Source organism: Corella eumyota, chromosome 5 (assembly GCF_963082875.1).
Source record: "Corella eumyota chromosome 5, kaCorEumy4.1, whole genome shotgun sequence".
In the NCBI taxonomy this organism is placed as follows: Eukaryota; Metazoa; Chordata; class Ascidiacea; order Phlebobranchia; family Corellidae; genus Corella; species Corella eumyota.
The window spans coordinates 6,061,837-6,088,842 of record NC_137494.1 but is presented as its reverse complement, the minus strand read 5'-3'; the positions used below and the strand labels follow the sequence as shown (position 1 = coordinate 6,088,842).

At 32.8% G+C, this 27,006-nt stretch overlaps 3 protein-coding genes across 3 annotated transcripts; 2 read left to right on the top strand and 1 right to left on the bottom strand.

The window, feature by feature from the left end:
* The first annotated feature begins 609 nt into the window (after positions 1-609).
* On the top strand, positions 610-1,913 carry LOC145753099 (uncharacterized). Its single transcript, XM_082569489.1, has 2 exons — positions 610-1,196; positions 1,326-1,913. The coding sequence occupies exons 1-2, from the start codon at positions 660-662 to the stop codon at positions 1,506-1,508; spliced, it is 720 nt and encodes a 239-aa protein (XP_082425615.1). The 5' UTR covers positions 610-659; the 3' UTR covers positions 1,509-1,913.
* A 280-nt stretch (positions 1,914-2,193) lies between these two features.
* Positions 2,194-15,887, bottom strand: LOC145752933 (uncharacterized). The gene is made up of 3 exons (XM_082569307.1): positions 15,729-15,887; positions 15,458-15,630; positions 2,194-3,297 (listed from the first exon to the last, which is right to left on the bottom strand). The coding sequence occupies exons 1-3, from the start codon at positions 15,844-15,846 to the stop codon at positions 3,208-3,210; spliced, it is 381 nt and encodes a 126-aa protein (XP_082425433.1). The 5' UTR covers positions 15,847-15,887; the 3' UTR covers positions 2,194-3,207.
* Positions 15,888-21,592: 5,705 nt separating this feature from the next.
* LOC145752858 (uncharacterized) lies at positions 21,593-26,731 on the top strand. Its single transcript, XM_082569216.1, has 10 exons — positions 21,593-23,173; positions 23,317-23,465; positions 23,637-23,777; positions 24,133-24,289; positions 24,513-24,625; positions 24,817-24,922; positions 25,236-25,384; positions 25,594-25,676; positions 25,857-25,949; positions 26,054-26,731. Exons 1-10 carry the CDS (start codon positions 23,104-23,106, stop codon positions 26,376-26,378), a joined length of 1,386 nt encoding a protein of 461 aa, XP_082425342.1. The 5' UTR covers positions 21,593-23,103; the 3' UTR covers positions 26,379-26,731.
* The last annotated feature ends 275 nt before the right edge of the window (positions 26,732-27,006 follow it).

The window sequence follows — 27,006 nt, the reverse complement described above, 5'->3', positions numbered from 1 at the left end:
TATTACTTGAGCAATTTTACCCCTACGCAATTGGAAAATCTTAGTAATTTCCAATTTCACTGACATGTGATGTTCGCTGACGTGTAGTTTTAATACCCAAAGAAAATTTTTGTAAATCATTTAATGCGGTAATTTTTGATATCATTACGCATTCCAAAAATCGGAGTTTCTCTATACACAAGTAGTAGTAGTAGTCAGAATTTTAATAAAAATTTTTTTTGCTGTACGCATGATTAAAATTTGTACAAACTTTTACTCAATTGTAATTTATTTTTAGAAAAACCACATTTTTGTGGTTAGGTTACGCAGCTTCTCCGTACTTCGGTTTTGAATTGCAAAATAACAATCCGGTTTTAGGCGTAATCAACGAGAAGGGTGTGCGTAAGCTAGGGTTTGCCCCCTTTCTCAAAAATGCGTAAGCCGAGAGAAAAACTAATAAAAAGAATGCTCCTTTCTCTTTTTTAGTAAAAAATATGTTTGTTTATCGTATTAAAGGTCACGTGAATAAAAGTGCGCGCCTTAGCTTATGAAATTCGACATTTTGGTATAAAAAGCCCGTTAGCTATTTGATCACACATACTTACTTACAGCGCAGTTAGACCAACTAGCCTTAAAAAGACGTCCAAGCGACATCTAGAATATATACCTACTCAGCAATAATGCTAGCAGACTGTACTACTCATTTTACTACGAAAGAAAAAAACATGGAAACTTATCAAAAGAAGATTTCTGCGAAAACATTATGTTGTTGTAAATCACGGAATCAAAGTTTTAAATCAAGTTTTTCGTCGACCACTTTAGTTCACGTTGTAATTTTTGCGATTCTAATCTTAACACGAAGCGTACGAGCTCAGTCCCCGGCAACAGGGACTTCGACCGAACCGTTTTCATTTATCCGAAACTTGCTTGCCCTAGCAGCGAAAAACTCAACGCCTCAAAATTCAATTGCCCAACAAATCGAAAACTACGAATTTAGCGAAGAATTTCCAGAAATGGACCCCGCGCCAGCCGACAGCGAGCAATTAGCAAGACAAACTCGTTCGACTGCCGTAAACGATGTTATGTTCAGCGGTATAAACGGCCGTGTAACGGGGCTATGCAAGTTAAATCGAGGGACAGTCGTGATTAAAAAAACAGGCTGTCGTGAAAACAAAATAGAGCTCAATATTTGTCAAGGACTGTGCAGATCAAAAGAGGTAAATACGAACAAAAATTTAACTTCCAATTTCTACTACCTCTATTATAAAAATTATTAAAAGTTGTTTAACAAATCTTGTAATTCTTTTATGAACTTGAAATTAAACAAAATTTTCTTTTTTGCGTAGGTGATCACGCAATTTGGTTTTGATCGACGAAGTAACGTTTGCATGCCGACCGGCACAATTACTAAAGCGGTCACCCTCGAAGGTTGCTCGGGAGTTGACAACGTATTCTATGTTACCGAACCGACCGGTTGCGAATGCACGGCATGTAACCGCATGGAAAACGCGTGTGAAGTTCACATCTAGGGCTATACTTAGCCCGGTCCCAACCCCCTTAGCGTACTACTTCGTGATTTTACACTGTTCAACCTTTGATTTGCACATGTGCCGCCTATCTACTTTTTGTTGCTTGCGAATTGTGATGTTACCGAACAGAAACTAGTGGACACTGACATACAAATATATGCAACGCACCTCCAAATGCGAACAACGCCCGAGAGTTCACGTCAAGTTCTCCGGCATACTTAAACGAATTTACCGTGAAAAGCGATGACGATTTTCGGTGATTAAGAAATAATTTCGTGTCCGAGCTTTCTCGGTTTTCAGTTTTATTTTTTAAGGTCTTTCCTTATGTCAACTATTTTTGTTTATTTATTACGCCATGTCACATGATCAGTGTTCACGTGGTCGTGACAATAAATGTTCACTCAACCGAACCACGTATTTTTACCTTATTCGTATTAAATTATTTTTGTTGTTTTTTTTTTGAATATAATTTAATTTTAAAAAATTTATTTTTTGTAGTTTTGTTACAATACTATTATTATATTACATTTTGTTAAGATTTTCTATTATTTAAATGTTCGTGTACTAATTGTTTTTACTAGCGCCCTCTTCAAATTAATACCTTTCCTGTGATTTTTGTTACATTAAAAAAAAACGAAAATTAAAAAATTTGTATTTTGTTTTAAGAAATAAAAACAGATTTGTTACTTTAAATACTAATTTATTAAGCATAGCAAAATATTAAAACGGTAAATTTGTGCTACAAAAACAAAACACAACAGAATAAAAATTAGTCATCACTTTACAATGAAATACTTCATTGTCGTTTCACAACAAGCGGTGCAATTCACAGGCTTTTAATCTGGCTAACTAATCCAGTTGTTTTTACACTTACAAACTTACAATGGAGAATTATGCATCACCGAAATAGCGGTTACAAACTTGCTAGTTAAGGACGCAATCAAACATAAAATATTAATCACTAGAAACTGTGACAATGGTACACGATAGTATAATGTATTAATAGGATTAGACTGGGATTTGGCAAAGTAGTTAAATTAAACTTGATTGAATTATAGGTACAGGTGTAGTACCAGTTGTGTGAAGAATGATGCAATATCTCTATTCACGATATATTACTCATTGGCCGCATAAAAAAAAACTAGCCTATAATTAAATTTTAAAAAGTTAACCGTAGAATTATTATAAATAGAAAGTGTGATACAGTACTGTTGGCCATTTAAAACTTTATGAATTAATTTTAACAACGTAATTAAACTTCAATTTTCGGTTATTAAGCTATAACGATTACTTTGCTTTCTCCATTATATCGAACTTTGCGGTTAAATAATGGGCAATGTTTTCTAATTTCAATGGTATTATGGACCTTGCTTTTATACAAAAAGAAACGATTTGGATAATTACTTAAGGTTCAATTATGTTTTTATTTAAACAAAGAACGTAGACATAATTAAGCTAAAGGTTAAACTTATTTTACGATTAAAAAAAAAAAATTTACAATATTACTACAACAAAGAACATAAAACAAAAATGATAAAAATTGCAAAGTTTCACGAATATTTTTTTAAGATATAATATTAATATGGCACCGAAAAATACTAGCAACAAGCACCCAGAAATGGCAAAAATATGGAAAAATATATTTTAAGTATTCGTTTTTTAAATATTTTGATTTTCGAAAAATTTCTTTTGTAAATTTTTAGTCGTTGGCACAGTGGCTACACTCACAACTTGCTGCTTGGTAAAGAATAACATTTTCTCCACAGCTCCCGCCAAAATCGACAATTTTCTAAAAAAAAATATATAAAAATTTAAAAAAAAGCACCTCAGAAAGGTATAGTAAACAAAATAGTTGTTGAACGACGTGTTTTTAAAAAAAAGAAAACCATGCCAAAAATAAATATTGTATCGGAATTTTGATTAGCCGTTAATCCACATTAAAATAGAAACTCCCAAGGGTGTTATTAAACCTTAAACTGTGAAATAGCTCGAATTCGGAAATGACCGCTGTAATTTTTTGCCGGTTTTCAGATAAACCGCATCGTGACTTAGACTTCAAGTGCTTAATCGTCGTAATGGGTCCTTAATTGCAAATTTGCAACTATTCCCACATTCTTAAAAACCATTTACAATGAACCGGGCGAAATTTGTGTTTCAAAGACCACCGTATAGCAGCGCGATGTGTATAATCAAAGCAAAATCGTGAAGTCAATTTGTAGTCTAAACGCGTGACAAAATTGCTGGTTTCAAAAATATTGTCAGGACTTATAAAAAATCAGAAATTGAGCACTCAAGCGTCTTCACTCTTAATGATATATGCGGCGGGCAAATCGCTATAGACAGTTGTATGTGTGCGTGTGTGGGTACAGAGACATTGGGCGGCCGCATTTTGACATAATCTTCGGGCTCTGTTTGTTTCGAAATAAACTCGGCACCGAAATTCTTGATTTGATTTTCGCGGAAATTTCGTCGCAAAGCTGTTAGTGACATCACACAAATATTATGGGCGCCCAAAAATGTTAAGCGGTATATAAAAACTAGGACACAATGTCGTACTTTAAAACATACAGCCATTGATCGGGACACGGATGCGACTGTCAAAAAAATGCTAAGCAGTAATTATATTGCTTATAATGAGTGGTTGGATACGTATATATAATGCAAGCCTTATCTGTATATGGACCAATTACCACATATACCACAAAGGCATTTACGTAAATAGATTTAACCACTTGCGACTGGTTAAAGGTGACATCACATATGCGATTACACATTGGCGGTCTCGCAAATCCATTTTGCATTCTTAAGGCGGAAATTACAGCAAAGTATCTGTAATATGTATTGTATTAAAACACACTGCGCGTATATTTTAGGGCTTAAGCCATAAGTCCTTTACTGACAACACCTAAGCTATGCTATAGCTTTTATTTTGTAAAGGTTAAATAATTTCAACATACTCGACTACAGGGCTGTAGGCTAAGAGCACCATCGCTTGATTCTTAGTTTACGTAACGTTGTAAAGAGATTGTTATCTGCTATGGACACCATCAACAAGGTCCGCAAAATTATAGGTAAACAGGTTTTTTGTTTGTTGATAGAAAAAGCTTGCGAAAAAGCAATGTTTTTGTTCGACATTGTAGACGTGCTGGCTCGGCCTGACACTCAAAATTTTCTAAAAATTTTATTAGAAATTTTGTCTTTGATTAATTTTATCCAATTTTTCATACAAAAATTTGGTGATTTTGAAAGACGATAAACGTATTTGGTCACTTCCTTGATGAAAAAAAAGGTTATTTTTATTAGTTTGTACGAATAATGGCAGACTAAATTGTTTTTACAAGAAAAAAATTTTTTTCTTAGCCCCAAAAAATTTTTAAATTTATTTTTAACAAAAAGCAACGTCACTACAGGGGATTGACTTTACGAAAAACAGAATTACACGACAAAAATTGTTAGATGGATGCCAAACTACGTCAGAACGCATGCTAATCGATTTCGAGAAAACGTAAGATTAATTCGATTGTTAAAAAGATGCCAAAAATATTTATACGGAGGTGTCATTTGGTTCCGCGTATTTTCAAATAGTTCAACTTATTTCGATTCCAACTATAACTAATTATCCGATAAAAAGCGACAGAAAATTTGCTTATGAAACAGGCTAAGCCAAAAGCTGATAAAAGCAATTATTTGCGACAACAAACAGTTTATTCATCGCTTGGTATTCGTTGATTTACGGAACCCGGTACCCATGTGTGGAACCCGCCATCTTTCGCACGCGACTCATTTTCACAGAATAAAATCATCGAAAAAAATCTTTAAAAAAATAAGCAAAATCTTTGTTTTGGGGCGTTGACGTCAAACTCAGGTTGTTTATAAAAGCAGGATTAAAGTAGCTTTCACATGAATTTACAAAATACCGCGATACCCATTTCTGGGTAAAGACAAATGGCCGCACGGGGTCGAAATTCGACTACAAAGGCTAACAAAGTAAAAACAATAACGCGCGCACTTTATTTATTCCTGAAAATGTCGAATGACACTCGGTAATGTCTCCAAATCGGTATGTTGCATGGAATCAGTCTTGCAAGTTGACTACCAGTTTAAAAATGTCAACTTTTGGGCGTCACTTGCTTGAATAATAGACCACACTAAACCCCCAGGTCGCCTTTATTTAATTAATGACATAAACATTAGTTCCTAGCTCTAACTGGAAAAGCCGCGAATAAATTTTAAATAAAATTTCAAAGGAATTTGAACTCTTAATTGGAGTTTAATACGCTCTTTTGGTTTTATGTATATTTATTGGGTTTAAGGTTATATAAGCCCATTCCGCGAAATGTCAACGATTCGATGATGTACGGACAATATGCTTCTACCATTTTGGGTGTTCGGTTTTATTTGTAAAAAAAGAAAAAATAATGTGTTAAATCCGTTTGGTTAGATTTGCCAAAAAAAAAAATAATTTGACAGCGAGTATACCTTTTATTTATTTAAATATTAATGAGTCAACCTTGCCAGGCAGGACCGGCATAAAAAAATACAAAAATAACGAGATAATACATATTTCATAATACCCGATATTAACGCAGTGTCGAAACCGGTAAAGTGACCAATTTCTCTATCGACCGTATTATCAATATGTTATCTGTCAAAGTGTTAAATCATCGGAACGAAATACGAATATACTGACATTACGAATACTCAAATCGAGTTTGGCATAAGTTTGCACACCTTTATTTTCGTAATAGTGGTTTCCCAATACGGTTAGAGACAGTTACTGTTCTATAAAGAAATTAAAATGTACAATTCTCCACAAAAATAAAAGACAAATCGAATTTACTTACGTCTGAACAGTTTAATTTAGAACGAATATCGTCATCGTTGCGTTTAGGTTAAGATCTTTATTATAGACACTTAGGCCAATTACATTAAGTATCTTTTTGAACTACAATCCAAAACAATTAAGAAAATAAAGGAAAGTATTTTTTTTTAATTAAAATAAAGTATTTTCAATTGCTAAAGTGCTGTAATTTTTTTATTCTAATTGTTATTTTATTTTTATATTAAAACCACCTAAACTTTTGGATTCTGTGAATATCGACTTCCAAAAATTATTAAAATATCAAAGCCCGTTTATCGCATCAACAAATCTTAAGATAATTTCCATATAAAAACACCCAGTTTAATAGTTGTGCGAATACAGACTCAATTATAAATTTTCCAAATTTTTAACTTATCAAAGTCACTTTATCGCGTCAACAAATCGAAGATTCCCTTTTTAAAAACGGAGAAAAGGTATGGGCAGATGATAACAATAAACGGTAAAAAGCGTTAAGTGTTTAGCATTTTTTATCTGCAAAACGCGGATTTTGATTATTATGCGATAGTGACGTCACTAACGAAAAACAAACAATCAAGAGGCTTAGCGCGGGCGCAAATGGCGTGCAACCGTCGGGTTTGCCAGCTATTTATTGACAACAAAATCGGGCATTAAGTTTGTCAATTAGCGGTATAGCACAACAACCGTATAAAACTATGTGAATCTCAGGGCCAAAGTCTTTAGCTAAAAGGTTAAAACCCGACATTACACAGCAAATTCAGCACTTCGGCTCTTTTACACCGACCGCCAAGGCATCAATATAGTTATTGTATATCGTTGTTTATCCTATCTGTGCGCGAGGTCAACCTAAAAAGGTGCTTTTCTGGGAACGAATGCATGCTACAGGCGAGTGTTTATAGTGTCTGTTTATAGATTTAAAACTTCGATAGCAATTAAACAAGTCAGGTGCAAGTCTTTGCAGGATTTCAAACCCCTTTAAACTCGTGTACAATTTAGTACTGTAAGTTACAGGCTAAAGAGACCATAACTTAGAACTGCTTTCGATAACACCGTCTATTTTTGGTTCGCTACCTTAAATGTAGGTAGGCTACTACCGTAAAAGGATTCTAAGTGATTCAATCCATACAAAACACCGCACTAAATTTAAATCTCTTGGACACCCACATCAATTTTTGTTGTTAAAGGTTTTCGAGTAAAGATGGGTATTCTTAATCCAAGCAGGCGTTGTTTTCAAGTTTATTTTCTTCTAGATCACGCAGAGTTTATTGTAATTTAAATACACCTACCTAAGATAAATGTTTATCTCTACAAGGAGTGGAGTGACAAACCGGCTTATAGCATACCAGGTCGTATAAGAACATAACCATTGATTAATATGCTATCAGGCAAGCACCGGGAAAACCAAATTCTCTTATCGACAAAAGTTTTGGTCACGTAGGAACGTTGTACAGGTGCGAAGATCATTGTTTATGTTCATCTTTTTTAATATCAAGTCCAGGAATGTTTGATTTTCTTTATTCGCGACCGCAATGTCTGATACGAAACACAAGCCAGTCGTCAACCCAACAAGACACCTTTGTTTCGTGCGTAAGCAATTAAGACCAAATATTTTATCTCTTCCGATTGGTTGTGTGCTTGTGTATGACAACATGTCAGAGATTACTATATTGCGATTTTATCATTAAGCCTTTAATATGAGATTTTTCCTAATAAGTTTTTATTAAGTAACTGCGATCTAAGCATCTTGTTTCCCACAACACGTTTTGACGTGCCTTGAAAATTAAAATGCCCCCACTAGCGGTCTAGGGTAGTCTTTTTATCAGTAGTAGACATTTAGGGGTAAGGCTGATAGATCTACTTTGATCTTTGTTTATGTTAGTGAAATCTAACGATATACAAACCAAGATAGCTGAAGTACGTCATCGGCAACCACATATGATGTGCTATCAGGTGAAAATTAAAAAGATATGCGTGGCTTATACTTTTTATCTTGCGCAATTTTACAAGCTTAAGTATTGTAAGCAAAATTGGTTGCCTTCTTAAAGCTTATTAATTTACAGCCAGAGCGACAAGTAGTCGAACCTGTTGCCTAGTTTCCTGGAATTTTAAAAGTTCGCTGCAAGACGCCAAATAAAAGTTAAAACTCGCGTGACAAGACGAAGGATTGTGTGGTTGCACTCTTTTAACATTAAAACCGCAACCTGCCGGGGAAATGTCACCCTAATTAGCCGTCCAGTGTTTAATTATGACACAAACCGCAGGCAATGTTACTTGCATTAAAACAAGCATGTGCATAAGTACTGCAGTTTTATGAATTGTGTTTTAAAATGGCGAGTCCAGTAGTAACTTGCAATAAAAAGTGTCTAACAAGGATATATTTGTGACAAACTTGTCAAGAATTAAGCAGCCTGTCAGCTTATCAATGGCGCGCTTTGTTTAATTTATATTGGCTGGTTTACGCTCCACAAACAATATCTATTTCTGGACGCGCCGACTTAAGAATGTCTACAAACATACAGACTTTGATCCAAAACCGTCCACACCATTGGTATCAAGAGTTACCAGTTACTAATCATCACACCCAAAAGGTCGACAGTTTCAGCGTGGAGCCGCAGTATTAATCATTTTCGAATTAAACATCAATAATTCAACATTTGTTGAATTTCTAATCTGACGAAGGAATCTGCGTCAGGCGGATTTTTCGGGCCGTCGAAAGGACTTTATTTACGAAATGTGTAAACATGACATTGCAAGCCAGATTAAGACCGACCACAAAATACGCAAATTTGTAATAATGTGCGTGAGAGTAACACACTTTTTTCGACAATAGAACTAGTTGTGAAATCCGACTAGCGGCTTTTACGCTTAATTACTATTTTTACTGAACCTGCAAGTACATATCAACAACGCACAGTTAACAAACACTATGCACATAATAAGCAAGTAGTGCACATTTTACAAAAAGAAAAAAATTATGAAAACTGTTTGAGGTTTTTGGAAAGTTCTTGGAATGAACATTATACGTGGGTGCAAATTTAAAATGATTGATATCGAAACCCAATTGCTTGCAACATTTTAAATAAACAAGCAGGCTTTAGGGTTGTTAAACATAGCAAAAAGTTATGCGTAGGCTGACTCTTACTACGTAAAGCTGTTTTTACAAATCTTTTAAAGTGTAAGTTTGCAGTAATTTTTTGCATAGGGATAGGCATCACTAATTTTTTCCAAAAAATTAACATTCGTCTCGGATCATTCAAGGGCATTTGAAAGAAATAAGAGTTTGATTGTTTGATTCACATTCCTCTGAGAATACCTTGCGTTGATCTAGGATTTATAACAGGTTTCCACGAAAAACCCAATTGTATATACGTTAGCATAAGCTGCGCTGGCTTATTCACGGCATTTCAGATATTTGGGCCTTGTGTAATGGTAGCCTGACCTTAAAAAAGATCCACAGCTATGGCCATAATCCGCTTGTCGCGTGCCAAAACAAATACAAACTTGAAATGAAATTGCGTTGGACATGTATCATAACCTCTTCTATTTATATGTTTTGCCACCAGAAGAGTGTTTTTGTTTACTGAAAAAAGACACATATGAACTTTTGGAGGAATGTTTTTTCTCATGGGAAAACCCAACAACAACAGATTTTTGGCGTCCAAGTCTAAACAATTGGTATATTCCGCGGAAATGGGAAAAACGTACGTTTCGCGTCCGACTTGAACACACACTTAAACACAAAGGCATGTCCCTTGATTCACACTTATGATTCATAGTGATTGCAATTTTCGACCGGCATTTCGTAATGTCAATCTACAAAGCATAATAATATAAGTGCATCAATTATTAAAACAGAATAACAATCTCACCCACAATCTACCCTTGCTTAGAAGTTGCTGACGTTAACTATAAAGGCCATCGACCCTCGGATCTAACGTTGCCATATAACAAATATGGAATAAAAATTTTATTTTTTGGTTTCTTTTCACGCACGGTACGTCGCTGTAAAATAGTGATAAGCAACGTAAAGCGGGCATTAAATTATGTGGGGTGCGTGTTTTCCAAACCCGATGATATCTTAATTTAAAACCTAATGGACTTTTAATGACTAAGAGTATATTCAAAAGATTATGATCTTCGGATCATGCATTTTAGCTCCCCTCTATTTTTATAGTAAGGCTGGTCGGCTGTAAATTGCTCTTGCACCATATCCACAAATCAATCACAATTTGGGTTTTGCAAAGTAATCCAACTTGCAAAATTAATCCAAATAATAAAGGTGTTACACCTTCAAATAGAACTTAAAGTAATGTTTATTCCCTTTTTTTTCAAGATGATGCAAATGGGTCAAATTACTGGTAATATGATAATCGGGGTATTAGCTTAGGCGTTTTGCAAAAATTAAGGGTATTAAAAATTGCTGTGTTTGCATACACTTTGATTAAAAACATAAGTAAGGCACGGTTTACAAACTTTTCAAAATTAATAAACAAGTTCAATCCACAACTATAGTAAACAACACTGTCTATTTTATTTTATTAACAGATGTCGGACTGTTTAGTTTATTTTTAGCTTGCCAAGGTATTTTTAAAACGGATTTACCCAACTTAAAATCTAAACAATCCAATCACAAGAAAGAAAACAATGAATTCACTTATTAAAACTCATGGAACTTGTATAGGAGAGCCTAAAATAGAAATTTGCCGATTAAGAGTGTTTTATCAGGAAAATGATTAAATTGGCGGTCGTAGTCGCCGAGTTCTTGGTTTGTGTTATGCGGATCCTCTCACGCGACGAGAATACGACCGGCATTCACCCTGGGCGATGCCGCTCCCAAAGTTGTCCCAAAAAGGCAAAAGAAGATTTGTTATTTATTGTTTCTAGTACTAATCGCTGACGACTTACGTCAGAAAAGCCGCTGCATAACATAGTTAATGCGACCGCGCGCAACAACACTTATTGTTCGTGACACAATGTTGCGCGACTTATCGAGAAAATCTCGCGGTATCTTCGGAACGAGTTCAGGGGTCGTTTGTGACGTCACAAAACTGATACAAACAAGCTTGATGTCGCGAATCGCGGCCTAATCGCTTGACCTTTGCAAATCTCCTTGCGCTGAACTTCTAGGGAAAGTCGAAGGCTCTTGATAAGCGATCGGGAAATATTTCGCGATTAGCGGCCTCGAATGATCGGATTTATCCGCGTTCGGTTTGTTTACGGGCCCTGCGACAAATTTGTTGGCAAAATAAATTCGGCCCGCGGTTCGGCAGACAACAACAGCACAAGATCTGCTTCGAAATTCACGGAAATGGTAATTAAATCAAGCCCACGCGAAAAATATTGTCGACTGTTGCGTGAAACTAATAACCGCAGGTTAATTAGCTACGTGTCTGTATATATCGGTTTAACTTATGGTTTTTCAAACGATGTTAATGAAAATCCCTCAATTACATAACTAAAGATTATTTTTCTGCTTTTAGATTTCCCTAAATATTGTTTTTTTCACCAAAAATGGTGATGAAGCATTTAGTTAAGAAAAATGTGTAAATAGAATTTTCAGTTACGTAAAATGTGTAAATACAAAGATTGTAAATCGAACATAATTTGTGGTATTTTAAAACATCACATTTTTCGGCGATTTTTCACCAAAGATTTATTTATCAAAATGTGTTATCGCTTTAGAACCTTTCCTTATATAGATTGAATGAACTTTTCTACACAACCCAGAGTGTGACTCAAATAAGGCGCCGTAAAATTCGAAATGTTACGCCATGTTATTTTAGATTTAGGTGCTTTATGAAGTGACCTTTCTAGGCCACCTGTATATTATGTTGTCCCTGTTTATGCAATCCAAGCCAACGACCGTCATGATTAATTTAGACTTGGTGCCGCCTAACACAGGAATCAAAAACCAGAATAACTTTGTAAAAGGGTGAACAGGTACTCCTCTATTTTTAGGTTAATCCATTAGCATTGAAAGAATTTCTGGCTGTTTTATTCACGGAATTATGCGACTACAGCCTTCTAATTGGTTCCTGGAAGGATCTATTTTGCAGTTATCCAGCTCGAGATAGCAGAAATACTATAAACTTTTAGGAACCAAATTATATACAAAACAATAAACAAATTCAAGGTGAAATCGGGTTGCAAAGATATCACATAAATATAGATTTAAGATGGGCAAAACAAGGGGAAGCTGATTGATTTTTTAATTACCTTTAACAAATATTATATTTAGTAAAAATTGGATAAAAATGGAAAATGGCTTTTAGAAATACAAGAAAAATCAATCTATATGCAAGATTTAAAGGGAGATTGTAGTTTATGACCTATAGCAATTAGTTATTGAATAAATGAAAAAAATATAATGGGTTCCAGCTACAACTCTTATACCCCAAAATACCTTAGATTAAGCATGTTATTATGCTTCAAAAATAGGTTTCCTAATATATATAACAGTTCTGTGAAATTTAATGGATGCTAATTTTCTATTTCCTAAGAAAAAAACGATTTTACTAAAAAAAAATGCAGAAGTCAATTTTTGATGTGACAATTTTGATTTTTTGGAGTGACAATTTAATTTTACCTTTGAGCACTTTAATTTTAAACGGAAATAGCCATTTTTATTCACAGAGAACAATTAACAGTAATTTTGTGGCAAGCACTTCGTTTTTTTTGCCAATGAATCACGGTTAAATATTACAATTAAGCAAATTGCGGAAAGTAATCTGCCATTTTGTTAGTGAGGTTAAACAGTCAATTCTGCCACTTCGGTATATCATTTACAAGGCTGTGAAAAGCATGCAGTAAATGACTCATTGGTAATATTTTTGTAAGTTTATCCGACATTTTTTAAGCTTACTAGGTTTTAATTAAAAATGGTAGCAAACATTTTAAAGTAAGTATTTCATAATTGAGGAATTCTCAAATGACTAGCGCGGACATTTCTAAAAATAAATGTGAAAACAATTTTTCGAGTGACAGTTTTAAATTATTTTTTTTAAAATGAGGCAGGCAAAAAGATATTAAATGCTAATTGAATAATATGCAGCAGCTGCAAGTATTTATATACCAAGGAAAACTACTTTTTTTAAGCCTACAAGTTACATTTTACAAGGTTGTAGATGTTGTAAAAAGTACTTCACCTTTTAAATTCAAAGTATATTCTTATAAAAGTATTAAAAAAAGAATGTATTGTAGAAAAGAATGTATTGTGTTAAGTGCCAAGCCTATGTTTTAAGCGGGAGAAATACTCGATGGTTTTCGACCGGCTATACTAAGAAACAGTGCCTTGCAGTAATCTACTTGTTGAAACTAATTGTCGCTAGTATCAACAACCGGTAACACAAAAACCTCATTAGTTAAAGCTTATAGTAGTTATTAGTTTCTTACTAGCGACAGTTATGACATAAACGACAAAATTTGACAGCCTGGTGTCGTTGTCCGTACTATTAAGGCATTCTGACAAACGCGTTAAGTAGAGAGTATGGGTTGTAACAAAACATGGTTTTAATGAAAATCCATTAAAGCACCAAGGCTAGGGTCAATATTGTAATTTTTTTTAATTTGTTTCCTATAGGGTCGATACAAGACATGTACGAATCACCAAGCTGGCCACATAAAGGAGAAAATACAAACCACATTACACAACAGAAATTGAAAGATTTAATAAATTTACGGTGACGTCCGTGCTTGTATAAAAAAAGATAACTTGAAAATGTAACATTTAAAACATGACGTTAACATCACGATAAGTGTAATATGATAAAGAAAAAACGTGTTTGTGACGTGTTAGGCTATGTTTTTAGGGCAGATTGTCAAGGTTTTTACTTATATGGCAGTTTAGTTTGACCCTAAATTTAACCTAACGACTTGTCATTTAAAATGACTGACATTTTATCGGTGAATGTCCCATAACAACATTTGACATGCGATTGTACCCTCAACACGACGATAAAATCAAAAATTTGAAATTTCCTGTGGCCTACACCCTAATGTTCTTTCAAAGTCATCAAAATCTTAACGTGATGTGGCAACAACAAGTGACAGGTATGACGTCACAACGTTGTGTTGCCGGTATACACATCACCGATAAACACTCAAATATTACGGTGCAAATTTTTGAGATGTCAGAAAAAACATTGTGCCAGGCAGATTATTACACAATAACCCCCAATGTTTAACCACATTTTAGTTAACAGCTCCCAAAATTTTTAGCTCAAAAATAAAATTAAATACGAAAAATAAACAATGGTGGGCACAGTTAACCGAGAAAGTAACTTCGTTAAGTGGTAATTCGTTACATAGTATATTAACTTCGTTAACGTTAATAAGTTAATTTAAACAAAATGTAACGGTAGTTATCGATAAACGTTAACGTTAAAATTTAAATAAAACAAACAAAGAAACGACCCTATTTAAAAAAAAACAGCAGTTTTTATCTTAGTTGATATTTTAACTACACGAACGTAAGTTTAAATGACGTTTTCAAAACTACATCGTTTAAAATTTCAATACATCGTCATCGTCGTCAATACATCGTTTATACGCCAGTCAATACATCGTCAATACATCCTTTGAAATTAAAACGATTAAACCCAATAAACGGCAAAATAAAACATATATACTTTTATATTACCATGGTAAACTTGTAAAAATATTAAATTAACGGATTTAATTTAACGAAAGCACAATTTAACGAAAGTTAAAAGGTCCGTTAACGATTTTTTAAGTTAACTTAAAAGATAAATTTTATTGAAAAATTTAACTTCGCTAATTAACGATTAACGCATTAACGGTTTAGTGCCCACCTTTGAAAATAAAGAAACCCTTTTTTTCTTTTTTTGAATAACCCTTTTTACACCGTACTAATAGTGCATAGTAGTGTAAGTGTAAGGTAGGTTGGCAAATAAATAGGTAAACGTGGGGTAGGTTGGCAAATAAATAGGTAAACGTATTTTTAAAAGCTATTAAACGTAAATTTAAGTTCCTTATAAATGTCCTGTAAATAAAAATTAGGACAAAAACATAGGCAAAAACATAGGCCTTTGTTACTTCTAATCATTGCATTGTATTTATTGAATTTTAAATAAAAAGTATACCAACATACCGGAATAGTGTCACGGATTCGACAGCACCGTCCATGAGAAGTTATATTTCGGCCGTGGATAAATTGGGTCCGGTACGAGGACTGCTTACTCTGGGAATAACAGAACCCACTACATCCCTGCACTTTGACGATTTTCGAATTGCAACCAGAACTGGTAACGGGAATTGGGAACACTGTAAATATCGTACAATACCTATTACTATAGAGCTTATAATGCACAAGCACAATAACTAGATTACATATTACAATAGGTTACACAAGTTTTTCTTACATGCTAAATGGCAGGTTCGTTTTCTTGAACGCAGACTGTCTCCAAAAATATTAAAACACAATAATAACAGCAATATTGAGTAAAGTGACAAAACACTGCTGTATTTATTAAAGTTCATTTTTGTGTAGAAAGAATATAACAAAAACTTAGTACGAAGGTTTTTCTAGAAAAAATAATTTTTATTTTATTATTTTACTGGTTTTGATACAAACTTTTTAAAAACTAATTTTTATATACTTAACTTATTTTTCACATTTAAATAATTAAATATTTACATATTTCTATACTGTTATAAAATAACTTAATACCCTACAGCTATTTAATAACTGAAATATTCCAAATTTTCCTAATCAAATAACCAATTTAAGGTCCTATTAATAGTAAATTTATAATCATTAATTAAGATAGGCTAACTTTCAATTACAATTGCTAACAAACTAATTATATCTTACTTTAAATGTTTTAGCTACGCTTTACTAAGGAACAAAACCTTAACAGCGCTGTAACATTGAACTCGATAAATGTCGTCCGATTTTCTCCTGTTTTGCGCAGTCAACCGCGACACGGCGTCGTTACAAAAAGTTAAGAAAAAACAAGAAAGTGGATATTGGCAGTTAAACTTGCGCTTCTTAACAAAGTGCTTAATGACTAATAAACTTAAGATATTTAATGGAAAAATTTACAAAGAGTAAACCTGATTTAGCAGTCTATTTATATATACATATAGAGTGACGTTGGCTGACGTTGGCTAAGCCCTAATAAAAAAATTATTGACTTCTGTTAAAATGCTGGTTATCTTTTCTCCTGCACACCCAAAATGTCTAGTTTAAATTAAAAAAAAGAAATTTTATAATACCAAAAATACGAGGTTTTTTTATTTCACAGAAGTCGTAGTGATTTAGTATCAATTCCGCTAATCGAAACCATATAATATTTCACCCCGATGAAATAATTTTATTTGTAAAACGTGACTTAACCGCGTAAGGTGATTAGAATTGATATTCGCGACATGACAAGACCTATTAAAAATAAATATTAAAAATAGACAATTTCACAACCTAAAATAGAATTTCTATTCAAAGCACAAATGCTGTATAATAAGTAGAGTTGTATCATTAGTCACGATGTATGCTCGAATGCTCAGTAAGAAACTTGCCCATGATGCCTTTATCCAGGTCATATTTATCAAAAATCATGTTATGTTTATGTAGAAGCTACAGAAATTACATTGCAACGTGCCCGATTAGGGTTTAAAAATATGTACACCTTATAAAAATGATAAAAAAGATATCTTAATATCTTTTTAATGTACAAAAAATTGCTTTCGAAATGGGTGTAACGCGGTAACCTAAATATAATTAAAAATGACCTAAATTCAAAATATTTATAAAAATAAACATTCTTATACTTTACATATTCAAAAAATATTTCACAGGTTAAATAAATTACAAAAAAAAATAAAGCATAAAAAATATAAACAATACTTTAACGTTAAAAACAAAAATTACAAAACGTTTGCTTAAAACGTTTCTTTAGGACCAGGGATGCGTAAAAAGGTCTACCGCTTTTGGTAAGAAATATGCATACTAAGGTTGGTGTTTGGTATTAAAGGCAGAAGAACCCAGGTCAAATTAAAAGCGTGCCGTTAGTTAGTTTCTAACCTCAAAAAGGTTAAAACATTTAAATAACATTACATCTATATCGAGCAAGTAATTAGATCTGCCTCATGCGTATTTTACTTGGCCTAACCTATAGCAAATGACGTAAAAACGGCAAACTCTTTTCTATAACAATTTGCTATTTTAAAAATAATGTTAATTTTTTAGGTTGTGTTCAATAATTTTACTGTTTTCAAAACACAGTTTAAATAAGGAAAATTCTAAAAGCAGTGCAGTATTGATGTCATTTTGGTTTCTTTTACATCACGATTTCGAAATTGACGCAGTCATATTTCAGAAAAATCAATTTTAATACAATCGAACTAAAAAAGATTTTATTTATTTAAACTAAAAATAAAGTAAATTTTTTTCATAATCACCTTAAAAAAGGTCAAACGCAATCGTTGAAAATAACAAAATTACTTCACCAAAGAATCGCCCAGTCAACAAAGGTTATGACTTATGACTGGGCACTTTTTGACATTATATTTTGGGGTGATGACTACTCATGTGACTTGTAGTTCTATTTTATAGGAATCCCTCACAAATTTTAGGAACCCGAATTCACATGAGGGCCTACTTTAAAAACAAGTTCAGTCGTGCATATTTTTTTACATTCTCACAAGTTAAAATGATAGTTATCCTTGTAACTCGTGAAGTTAAGTCATTTCCAATTCTATTCCGAAATATATCACGTAAAATTCTATTTTTAAAATTTTACAACACATAAAAAATTGACTAATCAAAATTTGAAGATTGCAGCAATAAATAACTTAATATTAGACTTTTTATAATACAGGCAGACATATTTGTTTAACAACTTTTGATAGAGACAATTTGTAATACAAAATAAACAAAATTTTCTCCTAAGGATATTTAAAATGATTTAATAGGCCTTTATATTTAAAACGTCTGTAAATTTTTAAGTTGTCATCGTCGTCTCAAGGGTGGGATGATATAATTTAAAAAAATTTACAAAATGAAACTGGTTTTAAGCAAGTTGATAACGTTAATGATAAAAAATCAATTATTCATTGGAAAGCCAAAAAAAGATTTTTTAACAGTGACTAACAATAATGAGTTATTAATGTGAGAAAAAGATTTTAATAAATATTTCATAAAGTTTTTCTTACTGTTTTGGTTTGCGTATGTTGTGGAACTTTTTAACCAACAATGTTTAATTCGTAAATAGAAATTTGGATTCCAAAGTTCATTTCTAAAGATGATAAAACTGCCCTTAAAAATGTAAGGCGTTACTTTTTCCTAAACATTTTTACGCTTCTTAAAATTGTTAAATTTTTGGCTCTGCCTTAACAACTAGCGGTAGGCGTAAAAACTTTTTTAATTTTTTAAAATTTATTCTAACTTTACATACTTAGTTTAAATATTGGTAGTTAGTGCAATAAAACCACAAAATTGAAATGAAATTCCTGTAAATATATGTCAAAAATTCGATACGTTTTAGTCTAAAAATTGTAAAAATCAATGTTTGAATAAAACTTTAGTAGATGTGTGTGTAGCAACAGTTGTTATATCTATAAAGCAACTTGAATTTATCAAAGCTAGGCATGACAACTGGTGTAATAAATTATTTATACAAGTCATTATGATTGAGATAACCAAATTTAAAAAAATACTTTATTATTTTAATAAATTTTATTGCAAAAAAGCCACGTTAAACAAATTCGTGTATTTTAAAATAAAATTTTAATTTTACAAGCATTAACTGATATTAAATACATTGGATCACTTGTACCTTACGGTCTACTAAGAAATCTAAAAAATAAGTGATCCATTTTTTTTAACTCTACCCAAACTTCTTTAAACTCTAAAAAAATTAAAAAATATACGGTAGATGGCGATAGATACACATGCGATTGGTTTTCAATCCCCGATTTTTTGTCTAAAAACGTGTTTATCGTGAGTTAGAAGCTAAAATAACGCCACAATTATTATAACCTTGCCACAACTTCAAATTAATACAAGAAATTCTATTTTATTATTTTAAAATTAATGTTTTAGTTAGAATGTTGTGCACTTAGGTTAAAATCGTGCTATAAAAAAAAACGTAACTTGTGTAAATAAGTTAAAATTCACGGAGATTAAACATGAACTCTATTAATTAAGTATTTTAAAAACATTGAAATCACGTTATCTACTCCATTAACTTACATATTTTAAAGTTATTCAACTAAGCATAATATTATTTTTAGTTGCAAAATTTTAAAAACGTTATTAAATTTATAAAAAACAATCCAAATATTTACCCTACACAATTCCTTATTTAAAATATAATAACTTTTAACCCTAGCTGAATAAATCTTATTGGTATTTACGAATTTTTTAAAAGGTTAAATATAAAGCAAAACAAAAATGTAACGTAACTTTCCAAATGTGGCTTGTAAATTTTCACAATTAGTAACAAAACCGAGTTTTTTAATTCCCGTGAAATGCCACCCGTAGAACGATGGAAAGTTTACGAAAATTTATTAGTTAAGCCGACAAGGTTATAACTGAGCGGTTCAAGTTAGCAAAAAAGATAAAGGCAAAGATACCAAAGTTCAGTCGTTTTAGCAAAATACCTAGATATCGTAAAAAGTAGTTGAAACCGCCTTCAAAATTTACACAAATAAAGTATTAGAAAGAAAAATATAGAAGATAATAATGTTAAAGTCAGCTGTATTTTAAAAAAACAGTAAAATTGTACAATTACACAAATTTTGCATTATTCAAAATCTTACAAAATAGCAGCCGACAACTACGCCAGCTACAAAACAGTTTCGTTTAAATTTACGTACTATGTTTACGTCACACGTCACGTGGTTATAAAAAAACAATAATTTACATCAAAATTCATGTGGTGTTAAATACGATTTCGTGATGCCTAAAAAAACGCACATTCCGACATGAAATAAATCATCCGTCGTATAGTATAACTACGTATCAATAAGCAACACTCATTAACAAACATCATTGCATGATAGTTTAATAATAACAAGGCTTACGCATGATTGTAGTACACGAAGATGTAGTACACGAATTGCCGCCCGCATTTTTAAATGCACGCCCACAATTGTTTTATGGAAAAAATAGAAACAACATTTTACCGGTTGCAAGTTTATTAAAGCGGAACGAAAAATTATCGTTATCGCGGAAACAGATTTACGATAATTTGAAATCGACTGTTATCGCATTAGCTAGGCTGCTTAACGACTTGCATTTTTCTTTAAACTAATATAAAGATGAAGCGATTTAAATGATTTGGAATTACCCGTACTTCGCAGACTGTAAGGACATAGCTGTACGGTTGTTAGCAAAATAACAGTCACGAAAAATCGACTGAATTAAAAAAAACTACAGCTCAACTGCGGCTTTAATTAGCCTTTCGATTTAAAGACGAAAGCAAAAACGCTTCGCGTTGTGGGAAGCAGCGGTTTGGTAGCTAACTGTTTACAAATACGACTTGATCTGTCTGCCTAATCTGGCGGAATTTCCCAACGTAGCGTGACTGTCATCTTACGGAAAGAAACTAAAAAGATCCCTTGCCCGCGGGTGCCATTCGCAAAACTACAGAAGTTAATTTAAAACATTACGGCAAAGCAGCAATCAGCAGTCATTAGCGGACAACCTGAAAATGTTGCGAATGTTTTTTTAAGTCAATTTCGAGTTCGACAGGCTTGAAGTTCGTAGGCATAATGGTCCTAAAGACCAGTTGTATTTAATAAATGCCAAGTTTAAAATGCGATACTGTACCTTTTGTATTTTTTGCATAAGGCATTCGAAATATTGGTTCAAATCTGTAATGCAAATGATATAAAGTGTTATAGATTAAAATGTATTAATTCAGGGAGTTAAGATCGAAATCTTACTTGAGATGTTACGGTTAGAAGTATGAGTAATTCTCGGTGCGAGGTGTCAATATTACATAGCATTGAAACCGCTAATTCGTAATTTGCGGACAAACTTAAAAGTATTACAAAAATTTTGATGACACGCTTTAAATTTTTTAAAGTTATTCTAGGTTCGATTTTTCGCCACGGAATTTTTGTTTTGGCTTGAGGAAATTTCCAATTGACAATAAAATCACGATGTAAATATTGCACAAGTATATTTTCTAGTTATGTAATAGGTAAACAATGGTAATAAAATTAGACAGTCTAATTATGATGATGAATGCACTATTTTTATTAAGGGATATTCGTAATGTAGAAATGAAACGTTTTTTCGTAGTAATCAGACTATATTTAAAATCGTGAACCTACCGCTAAACAAGTAATATAAAATATATATATTTAGGTTTTTAGTCATATAACCCAAGTTTCGAACTTACGAAATTCAACCCACTTAAATACTACATAAAAACCGGCGACTCTTTAAAATAGAATCCAATATAGTCAAAAAGTTTTCTAAAAAGAGCGAATTTTTTTTGATGACTAGACTATTTTATGGTCCGTAGTAGAATAACAAGAAACGTGCATGTCTATTTGCTATAAAGTTATATTAAACCAGGTGATCTATAGACTAAACGTTAAATCACATCGTGTTACAGTCTCGCCAGATTATCAACAACAGTAAACACGATTTCGCGCTGAATTACCATACGGCGAATCAGTTCGAGTTCCCCACTGCAATTTTCAACGGAAAATGATTTAATTCTACGTTTATAGCAACGTTCTAATCAAATAAACACGACCAAGGGTTGAAAAAGACAGTCGAAATCAACGTGGTAACGTTTTTGTTTTTCTTAAATCCCGTGTATGCAAATTAAACGGCCGATAAGAAACCGAAGTTAAATTAAACAAATTCATTAAAGGCTGCAGACAGTGCAATAAACATACCACCTTCAAAGCGTGATTACGAATCGTGAATCAGTCGAAATGTGTTTAGTTTAAAAGCAATAATGCAACGAAAATTGGGAGGCTAAACTTTCTAGTTACAAATTGTTTCAGAGCCTTTTAAGTGCAAAAAATATATCAACAAAGTTTGATATGTTTTTAACGTAGAGTACAACTCAAACTGAGGCTATTATTAAGTTGACCCGAGCGCTAATTTTAGATCGATGTTTTGCCAAAAACTACGAGTCAACTTAGGTGTTGATATGGTGACCTAAGATTTGTAACTTTTTAAACATAATGTTTTGTAAATTATAAAAAAAAATGTTTTTTTTATGTAAGTTGTAACGGTGTTTTTTTTTAAAATGCAAGTAGATGTTGCCTAAAAGAGACCCAACATATGTTATTTTCAGCGTAGTAAACATGCTTTGAATAATTATTAAATAATTTGCGTCACCCGATTTGTCCGGTTAGGGTTAAATTTCAAACTTCGCGCAAAGTCATTGACTTTTAATTTTTTCCGTCGACCTTGACAAATCGTCGTCCAGAAACAAGTAAATATTTTTTATAAAAAACGAGGCCATTTTGCATAAAAACAGAGCCCAAGGCAAGGTTAACGACTGTGTATGGACGATGTCTTTAGCGATAGCCTGCCAAATAGTTCAAAGGGATTAAAAAACAGGCAAATTATTTCAATCGAGAACGTTTTATTTTATTTTTAGGAGATGGGCTTTGTAGCTAGTCAGCACCCACGCTATTAAACTTGCTATTTATTTATCAAACTGTACGAGCTAAGGTAGCAGCAGGAACTATATTACTTAAACACTGATTATTTGTGTAGGATTTTCAACACGCTAGGTCAATAACCGGTTTACCACATAAGACATGATTTTTTTAACCTTTGTTAACGTCGCTTTGTATGCTGTGTTTGTGAGAAAAGTTCAGTGCGATAACGGTAAGCCCTACTAACTAAAATTAATTTTAACGTGCCCAATTAAAATGCAATTAAAAAATAATTAAATTAGGCTGTTTGGGCAAAGTGACGGTAAAGTTAACCTTTGGATTGCATTTCCCTTGAATCTTACTAATTTGTTACAGATTTAAATGAGCCGGTTTGCAGTCAATCAGTTGGCCCCGTAATTACACAATCAGCCTATATGAACTGGCCTTTTACTATTTCGTGCGGGATGCTAAATGATCAGTTTTATGATAACTTTTACGACAGCATAGAACTCGAAAACGTGGAGGTATATAGAAATCATATAACTTATATATTATTTTCGTTTAAATCTTGATAGAACATTTATTAATCTTATATGAATACACGTTAGATAAAAAATAATCGATAATAACATGTTAGGTTTACTTGCAAATACACCAACTTCAAAGCAGAATTTTAACACCTGTTTTATTGACAGTGCCAAATTTGGGACAGCGATAACAACGTATTGCTAGTTAACCAGAGCGTCACTGCAGACGACTATCATCATTCTAATTACGCCACTTATGATCACATCGCAACGGAAATCACATCTAACCACTACGAAGTTGTAATGCTGGTACGTATTGCTATAACATTAAAAAGGATTTGACTAAAATATACAAACATACTCTCTTTTTTCCTGAGCTTTAAAGCAAAACTAGCTGATTATAACGTATATTACCACATACAAAACCAAGACTAACTGGTGGCTAAGTACCGTGACTAACACTAAGCTTGAAAGTAAAAAATAAATCCATTTGGCTTACGTATATCATTTTTTGAAGTACTTTGTGTCACATTTTTCTATTGCGTATTGATAAAATTTACTTTTGAGGGTGATTGATATTGTAATTTTTTTTTTGATTTATTAAGTGTAAATAAAAAATGAATTTGGATAATCGCAATTCACCAATTTAACTTCTTATTTTCAGCATAATTTCGACGGAGTAGTAAGTTGCGCGTCTCAATATGTCAGACTAAACATAACGAAACTGCCGGAGCAAACTTGTGAAGAGGCTTTGAATTCTCTGGAAAATCGAGATGGCGATTTGGGGTTAAGGAAAAAATGGACTTGCGCAAGTTCTGACGGTAAGTTTAGGTTTAAAAAGAACAACAATTAAAAAACGAGTAAGCCTTTTCTATTTTTATTACCCTGACACCCTGTCAGGATAAGCCTACCATACATCTATAGATTTAAAATCGTGGTTTTATACAAGCTTATAGGTTAAGCATGCATTAAGAATAATATTCAACTATGCCAAAGTGAAAAAGAGGTATATTTTTTCATTTAGTATCACAATTTTAATTGCAGACACACCACAAGTTCCTCTTAGTGACAACTTAAAACGGGATAACATCACAGTCCAATGGTTGAAAAATTGCAAACCCTTGCCAGAAGGAACAGGTTCTATGGATGGCACTTCGGTATGTGTATATCTTACTTACAATACATTTTGACCAAACTATATCATCTAAGCCACCAACATTCTCAAGTACTTTTTCTTGACTATGTTTAGATTAAATTTTGGTCAGCAAATTGGCACAGAGAATTGCTTGTATTTAAATGACTTTGGATGACACGCAGGTTAATAAATTTGATAATATTTTGCTTATAGTTACACTTAAATCAAATCAAATACGACCATGCTGGAAACTATACTTGTGCAGTACATCGTAATGGACAGACGATATATTTAGCTGCGACCAATTTTTGCGTAAGAGGTAAGAAAGATCTTATCGACAAAGTAAAACAACTTAATGGTTTCATGAATTCAATAAACTTTCATGGTTTAAACACCACAACTTCTTTAAATTTTATTTAATTCCATGTTTACCTTGGGAAATATATAGCAATATTAGACTGGCAGTTTGGTTGAAAGCTCAAAGTGTGTAAAAAATACAACCAGTCAACGATTGGAATTAAATTAGAACTGTTGCTCAACTTTTCAGTAATACTCCTTAACAACTGCATAGTTGTTAATACCCATATAAAGAGCTAAACAAATATACAAAATAGCATTTTCTTACACTACAGGTCCTACGATTAGAGCGCCCGAGCCAACCCTTAAATGTGACAGTGTTGTAGTGCGAGCAAAAGAAGATGCACCAGCAACGATCAACTGCGTTGGAACCCTCGGTGTAGGAAATATACGCCGGCACCACTACTACGTAATATGGAATAAGGTGGGTACCATAGTTGGTCTACTATTCAAAAATTAAACAATGGTTAAAGCACCGGGCATACCACCGCGCGAGGTGGTGGGTTCAATCCCTGCTGATTTCTTTTCCCCTAGTCTTTTAGCAAATTGCTAACATTATTACTAGCATGTTATTAAGATCAGTTGTTCTCCTTGTGGTTTAATTAAAAATATTAACAATTCGTGAACCTTTAGGAGGGGGAGTCTTCAAATAGTTGTATTAATCAGCTAAAACAAGAAAGAATCATGAGAAAGGAAGGATCTCCACAATGCACAACGTACTTATTTATATCTTTAACCTAATAATAATAATATAGACAATAATAATAAAGATTTTGAATATATTTTTATAATATAGATTCACTACTTCTTGATCTAACTTTATTCTGCCAAAAAACAATGATAGGACTACTATAAATATAAATACAAAATAAACTAAATACAAATATATTATTTAGCAATTACCAAGACCAACCCTGCTTTGCCGTACCTCCTCCTTTAGAAGATAGAAAAGCCATTCCTGCGGAAGTTTTCATAAAGCTAACTATACCGTAAATAAACATTATTATTTTTAATTAAATTTAAAATCAGAAGGGCCTTTTAGTTAACCAAATATTGAAAGGCTTAAATTTAAAATATTTTGTTTTTTATTCAGAAAAGTTCACGAATCCAGCATCGGCAAATACGTTATTAGTTTTGCCGCAGTCGAGTACCAAACGCCGAGTTATGTAAACGCAACTGTCGAAATCAAAATCGCCAGCGAGGCTTCTGAAGTAAGGAACTTTATCATAGCCGGAATTTGCCTTGGCGTGGCAGCATTGCTAGTAGTAGCACTTATCGTTGGGTTACTGTGCCGAAGAAAAGGCAACATGTGCCGCCGAATGGACGGCAAGCGCAAGTTACAGCAATGCAAAAGCGACACGATTACTGACGAATTCGAGATGACGCCCAACAGTGAAGAGGAAACAAAACCAGTGTAATCACACAGTGACGTCATGGAATTGTGATGACGTCATGGGTTTAAATGAACTCATATTCAACACGCGCGGTATTGTCCCAGATATTAGACGGAGCAATACGTGATGTGGAAACGTAAAAATAGTGAACATGTAATATTTAACGTACTTGGTTTTATTCAATTCAATTTCCCTTGTAAACTAAATAAGACTTTTTTTAACAACTTCTTGTATGCAAAGCTAATTGCCTGCAAATATTTTATACTGCGTTTATTTATTATTAAATATTTTGTTTACGTTTTTTAATTAAAAAATATTAAACTGTTTTAATATTAAAAGCAGTTGTTTAGTTCTTACTTTGCATGGTAATATACTCTACACCATTTAGTAGTTAAATTACTGTGCATTTATGTTTCCTGATCTAGATGGAATGTAGAATAAAAAAGTAACCTCAAATTTATTTAATAGACAAGCTAATCTTGATTTCTTAGAAATTTGGCTATTATGATAGCATGTTATATTACATAAAGTAAAGGTTATACGACACCTCTTTGCAAATTTAAATTTTATAGTAGCCTAAGGAACGTAATTTTATTCCAAACGAACTTGGCAAAAAAATTGGCCTTTACTATTTTGTATTTAAATGTTGTAT

Excerpts from the sequence above, each read along its gene's own strand:
- LOC145752858 (XM_082569216.1), top strand. The coding sequence starts at position 23,104 with ATGATTTTTTTAACCTTTGTTAACGTCGCTTTGTATGCTGTGTTTGTG. Across the intron at positions 23,778-24,132 it reads ACTACGAAGTTGTAATGCTG|CATAATTTCGACGGAGTAGT; the intron begins GTACGTATTGCT and ends TCTTATTTTCAG. Across the intron at positions 24,290-24,512 it reads GACTTGCGCAAGTTCTGACG|ACACACCACAAGTTCCTCTT; the intron begins GTAAGTTTAGGT and ends TTTTAATTGCAG.
- LOC145753099 (XM_082569489.1), top strand. The coding sequence starts at position 660 with ATGCTAGCAGACTGTACTACTCATTTTACTACGAAAGAAAAAAACATG. Across the intron at positions 1,197-1,325 it reads GACTGTGCAGATCAAAAGAG|GTGATCACGCAATTTGGTTT; the intron begins GTAAATACGAAC and ends TTTTTTGCGTAG.
- LOC145752933 (XM_082569307.1), bottom strand. The coding sequence starts at position 15,846 with ATGAACTTTAATAAATACAGCAGTGTTTTGTCACTTTACTCAATATTG. Across the intron at positions 15,631-15,728 it reads ACGAACCTGCCATTTAGCAT|TGTTCCCAATTCCCGTTACC; the intron begins GTAAGAAAAACT and ends CGATATTTACAG. Across the intron at positions 3,298-15,457 it reads GAATCCGTGACACTATTCCG|AAAATTGTCGATTTTGGCGG; the intron begins GTATGTTGGTAT and ends ATTTTTTTTTAG.